Source organism: Phyllostomus hastatus, unplaced genomic scaffold (genome assembly GCF_019186645.2).
Source record: "Phyllostomus hastatus isolate PE091 unplaced genomic scaffold, TTU_PhHast_1.1 phas_scaffold_317, whole genome shotgun sequence".
NCBI lineage: Eukaryota > Metazoa > Chordata > Mammalia > Chiroptera > Phyllostomidae > Phyllostomus > Phyllostomus hastatus.
Genome location: NW_025334023.1, coordinates 1,230,947 through 1,244,778, shown reverse-complemented (window position 1 = coordinate 1,244,778; position 13,832 = coordinate 1,230,947). Strand labels below are relative to the sequence as shown.

General features: G+C 53.4%; 1 protein-coding gene across 4 annotated transcripts in view; it reads left to right on the top strand.

Moving 5' to 3' along the window:
• NUMA1 (nuclear mitotic apparatus protein 1) overlaps window positions 1-13,832 on the top strand; it is a 75,596-nt gene that overhangs the window by 54,647 nt on the left and 7,117 nt on the right. For all 4 annotated transcript variants that reach the window (XM_045818342.1, XM_045818343.1, XM_045818344.1 and 1 more), the window contains exons 4-16: window positions 263-342; window positions 1,448-1,530; window positions 2,031-2,111; window positions 3,413-3,500; window positions 4,579-4,690; window positions 5,213-5,370; window positions 5,641-5,758; window positions 5,852-5,969; window positions 6,334-6,474; window positions 7,449-7,571; window positions 7,732-11,127; window positions 11,593-11,634; window positions 13,123-13,191. In XM_045818342.1, coding sequence (XP_045674298.1) covers window positions 263-342; window positions 1,448-1,530; window positions 2,031-2,111; window positions 3,413-3,500; window positions 4,579-4,690; window positions 5,213-5,370; window positions 5,641-5,758; window positions 5,852-5,969; window positions 6,334-6,474; window positions 7,449-7,571; window positions 7,732-11,127; window positions 11,593-11,634; window positions 13,123-13,191 — 4,609 coding nt within the window. The remainder of the gene's footprint in view (window positions 1-262; window positions 343-1,447; window positions 1,531-2,030; window positions 2,112-3,412; window positions 3,501-4,578; window positions 4,691-5,212; window positions 5,371-5,640; window positions 5,759-5,851; window positions 5,970-6,333; window positions 6,475-7,448; window positions 7,572-7,731; window positions 11,128-11,592; window positions 11,635-13,122; window positions 13,192-13,832) is intronic.

The following is a 13,832-nucleotide window of genomic DNA, read 5'->3' as shown; positions in this document are numbered from 1 at the left end:
GGCTGTGTTCACAAATGGAATGGCAGAGTGCTGTCTTTTCTGGAAGGACCTCTTTCCTAAACTCCCCACTCCCCACATGCCACACAGTTTCTTCTGAATAAATGATGTCTTGGTATCTTCTCCCCTGTCTCTAGCATCTGGCCTGGTTCTCCCAAATGCAGTGCAGGCCGGGGCTGAAGAAATGGGGAGGTAGTATGTAATGCAGTAGCAAGGAGAGGAGGGTTGCTAAGTGCTCTGGTCCTAGTACTTGTTCTTTTTCTAGCCACGGCACTGAAGAGGGGCAGCAAATCCTGCAGCAGCCGGTGCCAGAGAGACTGGACTTTGTGTGCAATTTTCTGCAGAGTAAGTACCTTTAAGTACCTTTCTTATGTAGTTGGGAAGGACATGCTTCCTCAGCTCTTGGGATTTGGGAATCCAGAGGAACCCATTAATAGGTGTCTGGAGGAACAAAGGTTCAGGGCTGTCTATTCTGCACCACAGAGATGAATACAACTGGGTCAGTTTCCCTAGGTCTGGTGACGCTCACACCAGCTGAGATTAAGAAGCGTGTCCCTTCAGTCCCAGAGCCCATCTCAGAGATCCAGGTACATACAGCCAGAGGGTCGGTTTCTGGGACTTACCACCTTGGGTTTTCATTTCCCTTCACTGTGAGGAGATGGCGGAGAAGGAGGCATCTGTGTTACCCTTTTCCCCTTGCAAGAAAAACATTTCCTTAGATAACTTTGAATTAATTGCTTAGGTGGTAGGTATTGGGGCTGAGGCAGATTTCAGTTGAGCTCTTGGCCCTTCTGCTCACTGCTTGTGCGACCTTTCTGGATGTAGGTTTCCCGTCTGTAAAATGGAGATGATAATTGCTCTAGGTCATGGGTAGGTTAATCATGTGTGGAGCTTTGGCACAGCGCTCATCAGTGTCCCTCCTGGGTACAGCTCTGGCCACAGAGTCTTCATCTTTGTTACTGGAGCTGCCTGCCCTCTCTACCTCAAGAGAATGAAAAGAAAGGTGAAATGGATTTAGATAAGCAAAGTGTTAGTAATTGAGCCCAGACCCTCTGGCAGCATAAGAACCAGATGTCCCCAGTCCTCCTCGTGTGACACAGCTGCTGGCTTCTTCTGCGACCTTGGTTGGAAGGCGGGTCTGGAGTGACCTGGAATCTTTGGGCTTCTCTGTGGGGCCAAGGGGGAGTTGATGCGTGGACAGGTGAGTGCAGTGCCGTGCCCCAGAGCTGCTGTGAATCCAGCCTGCTTCTGTCGTGAACTATCCCTATGGCCCTTGGACTGACCCAGAATAGAACTCACTTCATATAGAAACGCATGTGTTGGGGAGAGAGGACATGGGAGTAAGGAGTCCTCTACCAGAGACAGTGATTTACTCTGACAGAGGTGTTCTAAGGGTCTCGGGATGGCCCCCAGGTAGTTCACCCTGTTTTCTCCATTGTTGTCATTACAGAAAACCGAAAACATCCCTCTTCCCCGGAATGCCTGGTGTCAGTGCAGAAGGCGATAGAGGGGTCGGAGCTGGAACTGGCCAAGGTACCTATAGAACACCAGACTGGGGGTGTGAGGGTGGCACTGGGGCGACCTGAGGGCCTTCTTTTAACCCAGGGGGAAGTGGTAGGTGCTTTAATTCTGGGGGCTTGTGGAGGTTTGAGGTAGGTTTTAACAGACACCTGGATGAGGCAGAGGCTAATTTGGCCCAGAGGTTCTAGGAGACCAGTCCACATGACAGAGGTGTACTAGGCCATTCCCATGGGCCTCAATGGAGACCTGGCAGGAATCAGGCCTCACCTGGCTGTTGTCATTTTTTTTTTTTTTATCTCAGTCTACTTAATTCCCTCTCCTATCAGGGTGCTGGCCTAGAAGGTTCCAGGAGTCCAGGTATTTAGCTGTGCAGGAATCCTGGCCTGAGGTTGCTGAATTCTAGGAGCTTTGGAGAGTGTCCGGAAGAGCTAAAAGAGCCCGGGGGTGGGGGGGTGGGGATGTAAGAAGAGAGACAGGCTCCACTCAGTAACTGCCTCCTGTTTGGCTTCTAGATAACCATGTTGCTCTTATACCAGTCCACCATGAGCTCCAAAAGTCCCAGGGACTGGGAACAGTTTGAATATAAGATTCAGGTAAGCCCTTGTGTCTCTACTCCACCTAGCGGGTCTAGTGTGCATTTCACCGCATCCCGCCTGTTTTCTTTAAACAGCACATGATGTTTTCAAAAAAATTATGTTGTAGTCACAGCCATTCATTGTAGAAAGTCTGGAAAATACTGCAAAGCACAAAGAAGGAATAACAGTTGCCAGTAATCCCATTTCCAGCGATAACTGCCAACTTTTAAAGGATGTACTTACAAGCTTTTTTCGTATTTAACTGTACCTGAAACTACTGTTTGGATGCTACGTAGAAATTGTTTTCTCTTCATGTATGTATTCCTCTGTGTGTGTGTGTATATTTTTTACACACATTGTCACTCCATTTATTCCTCTTTTCCTCTAGTAGGAGGGGTTAGTGAGAGAATGTCTTTGTCCACCATGACAGTCTAGCTCAGAGTGGTTACCTCCTCTCTCCTCCTCTGTACGGTCCCCAGGTGAGGGGGAGTTGGTGTGTCTGCTTCGTTGTAGAGGGAATTGACCCGGTTTCTTGGAACTACCCGCCATGTAGTTCTGGTATTGGCCTTGCGTCCTGCATTAGCAGCTGTTCTTTCTTTCCCAGAGCAGAAGCAGCTGGGGTGCCAGAGTGGGTAATGTAGGTGACGGGTGGGCCAGTGCCCAGAGAGCTGTGGCCCTTCACATAGTGGTAGAAATGTTGAATCATCCAATTTCGTCCTCGCGGCTCATCTTGGGGTTGGCGTTGGAGTGGCATGGAAGGAACAGATGGTTCCTTCCCCCCTTCAGCCTTTTCTGTGCCCCATGCTGCTCACAGACCTGGTAAAGAAGTTCTAGAGGAATAAGGAACTACAGCAGAATTGGACAGGGAAATTAAGTCAACTCTGTAACTTTGGAATTCTGACAGAGAAGGGGAGATTTTACAGCTGAGCTGGTGAATAAGCTGATGGATAAGCTCTGGCTGAGCCCCAAGGGCATTCTTACCCAGACCGAGAACAGTGAGGGTCAGCTGAGGCTGACATAGTTCAGTTAAAGCTTTCTGAGCACATTGCTTTCCTTGCCTGCTGTCTTCTTGTGGTCAGGAGTGAAGTCAGTTAGAAACTCTCTGACTCCAGGTGATCTTTAGGCGAGGAGTGGGGGCCGGAGCAAGTGAGGCGAACACATCTCCAGTAGAATATTCTTGGCTGGACCATGGGGCTTCCCGCTCTTAGAGAAAGAGTGGGCTCCCGCAGGCTCGTGGGGCTGGCACTATCAGGGTGGTGCCCTCTGTCCCTTTGGGTCTCCCTAACACCTAAATATTGCTCTTTCTCTCCATGGCTTAGTCTGAGTTGGCAGCCATTCTCAAGTTTGTGCTGGACCATGAAGACGGACTAAACCTGAATGAGGACCTAAAGAACTTCTTGCAAAAAGGTAAATAGGAAGTGCTTCTGAGGTTCCCCTCCCGACTGAGCTGGGTACTGCCAGGACCCTGAGACGTGCATTCGGGGCTTGTTTCTGGCCCTAAAATAAGACACAGAGATGGTGCTCAGGAAAACCGTGATGGAGGAGGTTGGTTTCTAGACCCTGTTGCCATCATCCCAGTTCCCACAGAGCTCCTCCTGGCCACCAGGCAGGACTTTTTAAAGAAGTGATCATATCTGCTGTTAGGTTCTCCTTGATCTTCCCCTATACACACACACGCGCACGCACACACACACACACACACACCTTTTGTTCTTCAATTTTTAAACAATTATTACTCCAGGTGTACAAGCTAGGAGTACAGTCTTAAAAGGCGGCTCCCCGCCCCCACGTGAAGCTCTTGTTCTAGGTGGGAAGGCAGATACATAAACCAGTAGGTATGACGAGGAGTAAGTGCTAGAACAGAGAGGTGCTGAATCTGCCAGCTGTCTGCTGGAAGTCCCTGTCTCCTGATGACAAGGCTGTCTACTCATGATGGGGTGTAAGCCTTGGGTCTAGGCTAATTCTCATCCAGCTGCTAAATTTGATGTTCCTCATATTCAGGCTCCTCACGAGCCTTTCAGGTGATGCTGGAAATGTGAGAGGAAAGGCTCTGGGCCAGGTTATGGGTTTGTAGATCAGTGTATGGCTGGCCATTGAACTGTCGGCACTGTGGGCAAAGCAAGGAGGCCACATCTGAACGCTGGGGGCTTAGAGCGTGAGTGAGGAGCAGATGAGGGAGACTAAGAGCGGGTGTTCAGAGGGAAAGTCAGGTGAAAGTGGTCGTGGAACCAAGGAAACAGAAGGTTTTGAGAAGGATGTGTTGGCACTGCATGATTTCAGAAAGGGGGGCCAGTGGTTGTGACCCAAGAGGTCGTTGGGGCTGAGAGGAGATCCTGCTTAGGTTCTGCCTGGTGGCTGCACCCTGTAGCTTACATGTAAGTGTCTGGGAATTCACTCCTAGCAGGCAGGTTTTCAAATTGCACTTGAAAGATGCAATTCCATTTACCCTCTTACTGACCTGTAATTTGTCTGCTTCTCCCTCCAGCTCCAGTCCCTTCCAGCACCATCTCTGAAGAGCTCTCCCCACCCAGCCACCAGGCCAGGAGGGAGGTTCGCTTTCTGGAGCTACAGAAGGTTGCCTCTTCCAGTGGGAACAAGTATGTGCTGAGCCTCATTCCTGGGACAGGGCCTCAACACCCAGTCCTCAACTCCCGCCATCCTAGAGACTGGGCTGTTGAGCAGCCCCTTACGCCATCAGAGAGTGCTTGCAGGGTCCTGCAGCTCTGGGAGGGCCTCACCTGCTGCAGTCCTAATTGGGGGAGTTGGTTGGGATCTGCCTTGGGCAGAAGGGCTCCCTCAGAGGCTGTTCCTTGTTGATGGAATCTTTTCCTTTGTTAATTACATGAAAGTCCCTTCTCTCGGTGTCGATCTGGAGAGACAAGGAAAGTGCATCTCCCCTCTCTTCCCCTTACCCCCTTTTTTTGGCTTGGAGAAAGGAGAATGGTTTTTTCAAGGTCATATCATGGGGTGTGAGTCAGCACTGCAGACAGAACCTGCGTATTGGGCCTCCCAGCCAGCGCTCACATCCACAGCACGCTGCTCCCCCATCCCTGCCTATTGCTGGTCACTTCAGGCTTCATATCCCGGGCTCATGGCATCTGAGCCGTCTCTTTCCTCAGCTTCCTCTCAGGTTCTCCAGCCTCCCCCATGGGAGACATCCTGCAGACCCCACAATTCCAGATGAGACGGCTGAAGAAGCAGCTGGCAGATGAGAGAAATAACAGAGATGAGCTGGAGCTAGAGCTGGCTGAAAACCGCAAGCTCCTCACTGAGAGGGGTGGGTGCCTGGCATGTCACAGATATGTATACGTGGGCAACATCTGGCGTTTCCATCCAGGGAGCCCATGGGCTTGTCTGAGGAATGGCCCCTCTGCCTCCTTGTGTTGTCCCTTCTGCTGGCCCTGGGCCTGTCAGGCTGACCTCCTAGGTGTTGGTTACGTCCTTGCCTCCATCCTCCTTTCCCATAGATTAGACGCCCCCTCCTTTCTCTCCCTCCTTCCCTTAGACCTGCACTGACTCTCCTCTCCTCTCCCCTTGCCTGGGCCAGATGCACAGATAGCCGTGATGCAGCAGCGCATTGACCGCCTGGCTCTGCTGAATGAGAAGCAGGCGACCAGTCCGCTGGAGCCTAGGGAGCTCGAGGAGCTCCGTGGCAAGAATGAGAGGTAGAGTTCTCTTTGCCTACCTTCCCAGCTCCCTGCCCTGCTCTGTACCCCTGGGGGGCTACACTCTTTTATCGCCGCGCCCTTGTCTCATAGCCTCACCGTGCGGCTTCATGAAACGCTGAAGCAGTGCCAGGACCTGAAGACAGAGAAGAGCCAGATGGATCGCAAAATTAACCAGCTTTCTGAGGAGAATGGAGACCTTTCCTTTAAGGTGCCTGTTGGGGGTGGTAGTCTTGCCCCCCACCTAGAGGCTCCTCAGGGTTGAGTTTTTCTGGACAATTCCCCAAGAGAGGTTGAGAAGGATGCCCTGGCACTTGCCCTATGCTCTTGTCTCTCCAGAGACCTGCATACTTTGTCCCTTTCCTTGTCCCATAATTGGCTGCTGCCAGGAACTGGGTTATGGCTTTAAATTTTGATCTGCGGTCCTGAGTTAGGGATGTGATTCCTTGTGATTGGTATGAGGAGGGCGGGAAGGACCATCAGAGGCATCCAGCTCCTGGAGTTCAGAGAGCGAACAGCAGTGGTGGTGCCAGTTTTGACCCCGGGTGGTGGGGCTTTCCATCTGTCTGTCTCAGCTGCGCGAGTTTGCCAGTCACCTACAGCAGCTGCAGGGTGCCCTCAACGACCTGACGGAGGAGCACAGCAGGGCCACTCAGGAGTGGGTGGAGAAGCAGGCCCATCTTGAGAAGGAGTTCAGCACAGCCCTGCAAGACAAGGTAACCCTCTGTTTTTGGGGTGTTAGGGCTGCCATATTGATCACATGTTCAAAATTAAATTCTGTTTGCCGCTCTCTTCTTTTGGGCCTTTGGGAATTAAGCTGGCTTCTGTTCAAGGTTTAATAGTGTGCTATAATGGAAAAGTTGTGGGCTTGTCAGTCCAATACACCTTTGAATCCTGTCTCTGCTATTTACAAGGTGTGGATCTTGGACAAGTTACTTGATCTCCTTCTCTCTAAGCATCCTTTCCTGAAAATGGGAAAAAGAACGAGTAGCTGCCTCATCAACCATTGTAAGATAATAATACATAGAAAGCACTTAACACATGGTGTGGTGCAAAGTAAGCTCTCAGTGAATTAGTTGCTGTTATTGCTATTATTAGGAACTCCACTCTGCCACTTATTAACCATATAGCTCTGGAGCAAGGCACTTAACATCTGAGCTTCAGATTCTTGCTCTCTAAAAGAGGGACCGTGAGTTACCTCTCAGATCTGTTGTGTGGATTAGAAATTCAGGGAGGTGCCCAACACAGTGCCTGGCCTGTTATAGGTGCTTAGCAGGCAGCGAGGGGAAATGGGGAGTGAGAGGGGTCGGTGCTGTGGCTGCTGCTGCTGCTGTTGATGCCCAGAGATACAGGGTATGTTTTTAAGGTGGGTGGGTGTTAGGATAATCTGGAAACCGAGATTTCTCTGAGGAAGGGTATATAGTAAGGAAATTTGAAGTATGCTCTATGGCCTTGGAGAAGAAATCAGCAGGTCACGTGACTTAATTCAGCCCTGGAAGTAGGGCTGGAAAGTCAGGTCCCTTATGGTCCTAGGTCCATGATTTCTGAGAGGTTTTTCTAGGCGAGGGCAAAAGAAGATCTTGGTTACAAGGTGGTAGGCTCCTTTGTTTTGTTGATGTTCGCAAGGGCTTGTGGGGTCATCAGGTGCCTATGCCACCTCTCTTCACATGGAGCTCTTGTTTACTGCCAGAAATGCCTTGAAGAGAAGAATGAAATCCTTCAGGGAAAACTTTCACAGCTGGAAGAACATTTGGCCCGTCTGCAAGAGAACCCACCCCAGGAGAAGGGCGAAGTGCTGGGTGATGTCTTGCAGGTAGGAATGTGCAAGGGCAGCTGTAAGACCTATGTGCTGTGCACTGGGGTTGGTGTGGGCCCGTGTTCAGTATGTTCAGGTTCCAGGCAACCTTAAGTTGCCAGAGGGACCATGGTGCCCGAGGAGTCATGCTGATTCCAATTTGTCTCTGTCTCACCAGCTGGAAACCCTGAAGCAAGAAGCAGCCACTCTTGCTGCAGACAACACACAGCTCCAAGCCAGGGTGGAGGCTCTGGAGACGGAGCGGGGCCAGCAGGAAGCCAAGCTGCTTGCTGAGCGGGGCCACTTTGAAGAAGAAAAGCAGCAGCTGGCCGGCCTGATTGCTGAGCTTCAGAGCTCCCTGTCCAATGTCAGCCAGGCCAAGGAGGAGCTGGAGCAGGCCTCCCAGGCCCAGGAGGCCCAGTTGTCTGCCAAGGTGGCCACACTGACCTCTGAGCTCACCACCCTCAATGCCACTCTCCAGCAACAGAATCAAGAACTGGCAGGCTTAAAGCAGCAGGCCAAAAAGGAACAGGCCCAGCTCGCACAGACCATCCAACAGCAAGAGCAGGCCTCCCAGGGCCTCTGCCACCAGGTGGAACAGCTCAGTACCACCCTGAAGCAGAAGGAGCAGCAGTTGGAGGAGGCCACCAAGGAGCTGGAGGCCACCAGGCGAGACCATGCTCAGCAACTGGCCACTGCTGCTGAGGAGCGGGAGGCCTCCTTAAGGGAGAGGGATTCAGCCCTCCAGCAAGTAGAGACCTTGGAGAAGGAGAAGGCTGCCAAGCTAGAGGTCCTGCAACAGCAACTTCAGGCTGCTAATGAAGCCCGGGACAGTGCCCAGACCTCAGTGACACAGGCCCAACGGGAGAAAGCAGAGCTGAGCCAGAAGGTGGAGGAACTCCATGCCTGCATTGAGGCAGCCCGCCAGGAGCAGTGTGAGACCCAGGCCCAGCTGGCAGAGCTAAAGGCCCAGCTGAAGTCTGAGCAGCGAAAAGCAACTGAGAGAGAAAAGGTTGCCCAGGAGAAGAACCAGCTCCAGGAGCAGGCCCGGGCCCTTGAGGAGTCCTTGAAGATCACCAAGGGCAGCCTTGAAGAGGAGAAGCGCAGGGCTGCAGATGCCCTGAAAGAGCAGCAGCGTTGTATCTCCAAGCTAGAGGCAGAGACCCGAAGCCTGGTGGAGCAGCATAAGCAGGAACGGAAAGAGCTGGAAGAAGAGAAGGCTGGACGCAAAGGGCTGGAGGCTAGACTACAGCAGCTTGGAGAGGCCCATCAGGCTGAGATGGAAGCCCTGCAGCGAGAGTTGGCAGAGGCTGTAGCCTCCAAGAGTGAGGCTGAGAGTGAGTGTGGGCAGCTCGCCAAGGAGGTGGCCACCTGGCGTAAGCGGTACGAGGATAGCCAGCAAGAGGAGGCCCAGTATGGTGCCATGTTCCAGGAACAGCTGATGACCCTGAAGGAAGAATGTGAGAAGGCCCGCCAGGAGCTGAAGGAGGCAAAGGAGAAGGTGGCAGGGATAGAGGCCCACAGCGAACTCCAGATAGGCCGGCAGCAGAGTGAACTAGCCCAGCTCCATGCCAGCCTGGCCAGAGCCCACCAGCAGGTCCAAGAGAAGGAGGTCAGGGCCCAGAAACTTGCAGATGACCTCTCCACTCTGCAGGAAAAGATGGCTGCCACCAGCAAGGAGGTGACCCGTCTGGAAGCCTTGGTGCGCAAGGCAGGTGAACAGCAGGAAACAACCTCTTGTGAGCTACTCAAGGAGCCCCCAAGGGCAGGAAACAGAGAATCAGAGTGGCTGGAGGAGCAGGAGGGGCGTCAGTTCTGCAGCACACAGGCTGCACTGCAGGCCATGGAGCGTGAGGCAGAGCAAATGGTCAGTGAGCTGGAGAGGCTGCGGGCTGCGCTGATGGAGAGCCAGGGACAGCAGCAGGAGGAGCGTGGGAAGCAGGAACAGGAGGTGGCCCGGCTGACCCAGGAGCGGGGCCGAGCCCAAGCTGATCTTGTACTGGAGAAGGCTGCCAAGGCAGAGCTTGAGATGCGGCTGCAGAATGCCCTCAATGAGCAGCGTGTTGAGTTTGCTACCCTGCAGGAGGCACTGGCCCATGCCTTGAGGGAAAAGGAAGGGAAGGACCAGGAGCTGGCCAAGCTTCGTGGGCAGGAGGAAGCCCAGAGAATGGAGCTGGGGAAGCTTCACCAAACTGTGGAGCAACTGAAGAAACAGTTGGCCAAGGAGGAGGAGCACCAGCAGTCTCTAGGGACAGCTGGTGGAGAAGACACTTCTGGGTCAGGAGCCCACTCTGAGGCTACTGGAAAGACCAAGCGAAGAGGCCCTGACATGGAGGCTCTGCAGGCAGAGGTGAGCAAGCTGGAGCAGCAGTGCCGTGAGCATCAGGAAAAGGCTTCCAGCCTGGAGCGCAGCTTAGAGTCTGAGCGCGCCTCCCAGATGGAGCGAGCTGCTGCTCTGGAGACTTTGCGGGGCCAGTTAGAGGAGAAGGTCAAGGAGCTGGGGCGCAGTAAGGACACTTTAGCCTCAGCACAAAGGGAGCTGGCCACCCTCCGCAACAAGGCCCAAGACCATACCAAGGCTGAAGATGAGTGGAAGGCTCAGGTGGCCCGGGGCCAGCAGGAGGCTGAGAGAAAAAACAGCCTCATCAGCAGCTTGGAGGAGGAGGTGTCTATACTGAACCGTCAGGTCCTGGAGAAGGAGGGCGAGAGCAAGGAGTTGAAGCGGCTTGTTGTAGCTGAGTCAGAAAAGAGTCAGAAGCTGGAGGAAAGGCTGCGTCTGCTCCAGGCAGAGACAGCCAGCAACAGTGCCAGAGCCGCTGAACGAAGCTCTGCTCTGCGGGAGGAGGTCCAGACTCTTCGGGAGGAGGCAGAGAAACAACGGGTGGCTTCAGAGAACCTTCGACAAGAGCTGGCCTCACAGGCAGAGCGAGCAGAGGAACTGGGCCAAGAATTAAAGGCATGGCAGGAGAAATTCTTCCAGAAGGAGCAAGCCCTCTCTGCCCTGCAGCTCGAGCACACCAGCACACAGGCCTTGGTGAGTGAGCTGCTGCCCGCCAAGCACCTGTGCCAGCAGCTGCAGGCTGAGCAGGCAGCTGCTGAGAAACGCCATCGTGAGGAGCTGGAGCAAAGCAAGCAGGCAGCTGGCGGGCTGCGGGCAGAACTGATGCGGGCCCAGCGGGATCTTGGGGAGCTGATGCCCCTACGACAGAAGGTGGCAGAGCAAGAGCGAGCAGCCCAGCAGCTGCGGGCAGAGAAGGCCAGCTATGCAGAGCAGCTGAGCATGCTGAAGGAAGCTCATGGCCTGCTGGCTGAGGAGAACCGGGGGCTGGGTGAGAGGGCCAGCCTTGGCCGGCAGTTTCTGGAAGTGGAGCTGGACCAGGCCCGGGAGAAGTATGAACAAGAGCTGACAACTGTGCGTGCTGATGCTGAGGCCCGTCTGACTGAGATGCAGCGGGAAGCACAGAGCACTGCCCGGGAGCTGGAAGTGATGACTGCCAAGTATGAGGGTGCCAAGGTCAAGGTTCTGGAGGAAAGACAGCGGTTCCAGGAAGAGAGGCAGAAACTCACTGCCCAGGTAAGGCGTCCAGTTCAACGACACTTCAAAGACTGGGCCTGAGATAGGGAATGTTTCCTCTGCATCCCAGGGACTTAGGCTCCCACATTATCGCAGTGTCTTGTCTCCACTCACTCACCGTGTAGCAGAGGAGGAGAGGTGGCTGGCAGAGTCCAAATCTGTTGCCCCGTGTTGTCCTAAAAAAATATCAGTAGCCTTCTCCCTCCTTGAAGATTCTGTCCCTGGAGAGTCAAACTGAAGGCCATCTCCCATTCTGGAGGCACATTTTGAGGCACACCTGCAGTAGAGGCCCCTGGAGCCACAGGGGACTAGAATGAGCCAAACTGTCATTTTAAAAATTACTAGAAGTCTGGTTCCTTGGGGGGAGGGGGAGTGTCAGACCCTTAATGAGGTCAGTGTCACAGCAGGACCAGTGCCCCTGCAGCGCCCATCTCACTGTCTCCATTGCTCCTCCCCCATGCACAGGTGGAACAGCTAGAGGTATTTCAGAGAGAGCAAACTAAGCAGGTAATGCCTGGGGTTCTTGCTAAATGCTGGCTGCTTAAGCGGTGACCAGTCTCGGTGCATGACCCCGGCTGCAGCTTGCCTCCGCCAGCTCCCGTTGTGAACTGTTTGTGAAGGGGGCAGGGTCAAGCCGTGGAATCCAGGCCCAGGCTGCCCAGGCGTGCGGTGTGCCGGGCCCTCTCAGGCCTCATCCCACCCGTCCCAGGTCGGCCTTTCCACCTTTCTGTACTTTGTCAGGGATGAGGGGTAGGGTAGGCTTCATCTTTCCCATATCTGAAACAAGCACAGATAATTCTTGGGATTCCCAAACCTCAAAGTTCTCATCCCTGTTTGGGTCCTTAATGAAGAGGAGGATTAGCAGAATGACTGGGGGCCTCTTTCAGCACAGCACTTTTCTTCCCCACAGAAGCCGTGAAGGTGATGAGCAAGGACTCCTTCTCAGGTTAGGGAGGGTTGTGAGCTCAGGATGTCTGCCTTAACCCCGAGCATGGAATAAAGAGGTCTGGGAACCGGAAGGCCAAGGTTGAGAGAGGAGCAGGAGGGGCCTCTGCCAGACAGAGGAGTGTCAGGGTCTGCAGTGCTGCTCTCACAAGGGTCCCTCTGTGCTGCCCTAGATGTCAAGCTATCAAGCTAGTATTTAAAAGTGGGAGCACCCTTTCTCTGTCATCTGTCCTGCACAGTCACCTCAGGCCTACAGAGGAATCAGAGGAATTGAGCCTTCCCCTCCTCTCATCACCTTCTTCTGGGAGCCCAGGATGACAAGCTGAAGACAAACAGTTAGCAATGGAGCCCTGGTCTCCTGCCTTTGCTGATGATGCTTGAGCTCCTGGAATCTGGAGGAGCCAGGGGCGCTTGTGGCTGTGATGCTCTCTCTCATCCCTCCCTCCCCTTGCTCTCCCTCTCTGTGGGAGTGGGGTGGGCTTGGACATGTGCTGCCCCTGCTTTGTCTCCCAGCAGTCTGATCCCCCACACTAACCACACTGCTAGCATCAGCCCTAACAGCCTGTGGGTATTGGGAAGAGGGCTGATCATCTGTGGGCTTTTGCCTTGGTAGTTTTTGGGAGGAGGGATGGCTATTGAATGAGTATGTCTGCTAAAGTTACAGGCTAGGTCCCCTGTTCCTATCTCCAACCCAGGAAGGTTGGGGCTTGGAATGGCAGTAGCCGCAGTAGGGTGGTGGTAAGGCGTCAGCTCCCCAGAGTTGATTCTTGTGAATCCTGTGGCGGCTGCAGACCTCTGTCCCTGCAGGCTGGTGGTGGAGGTGAGCCTGGGCAGGTGGCTCTGGCAGCACCTGTGTGTTGGGTCGCCTCACTCAGGTCCTGCCATCCATCCTGGGCAGCAGGCTCTTCCCTAACTGGGGGCTAGAGGAAGGACCCGAGTTTCTTTTTCTAAAAATATTGGCAACTGGTCTGGGAATACCCCATAATTTGCCTGGGTGTCCAGGGGAAGGCCTCTTGAGACTTCCCTTCTCCTTTTCCTCTGCTTCACTAGGTGGAAGAACTGAGTAAGAAGCTAGCTGACCACAACCAAGCCAGCAAGGTGCAGCAGCAGAAGCTGAAGGTGGGACAGAGGGGGGTGGGAAGGTGCTCTAAGCCCTTGGGCTGTGGTGGGTGTGGAGGCACAGGAGCATACCCTGGGGGCTTGGCTGCCTCAGGAGACCTGCCTGTGACTCATTTGTGTGCCTTCTTGAAACTCTGAAAGGAAGACCAGAGCTACTTCTGTCTCTCAGACCTTTGCTGCTATTTACAGTAGCCACTAATTATGGGTGATTATTTAGATTAAAATTAAATTAAAAATTCAGTTTCTCAGTGCCATCAGCTAGATTTACTCTGCTCAGTAACTGCATGTAGCTCGTGGCTACCATACCGGACGCTGCCACCACTGCAGAAAGTTCTGTTGCACAGTGCTGGTCTAGAGTGTCAGTGACACGTGATGTTATAATGGAAGTTAATATTGTTAGTGCTCTTAGTATCGTCACTTTCGGTTTAATATTTGCTTCTTTGCAGTCTAGGCTTCACAGCTTTTAGCTAGGAGCAAAGGAATTGGCACCAGTGACGTTAGGACTCACTAGAGCCCTGGTGGGTCACAGGAGTTGGTGGGAGCTGAGGGCTTTGATTCCCCAGCTCACTACCAGGTACTTACTCCACACTGTGTCTTGATTGTGATAAACAGGTGCTTGTTATACTCCTTTTAGGGGCCTT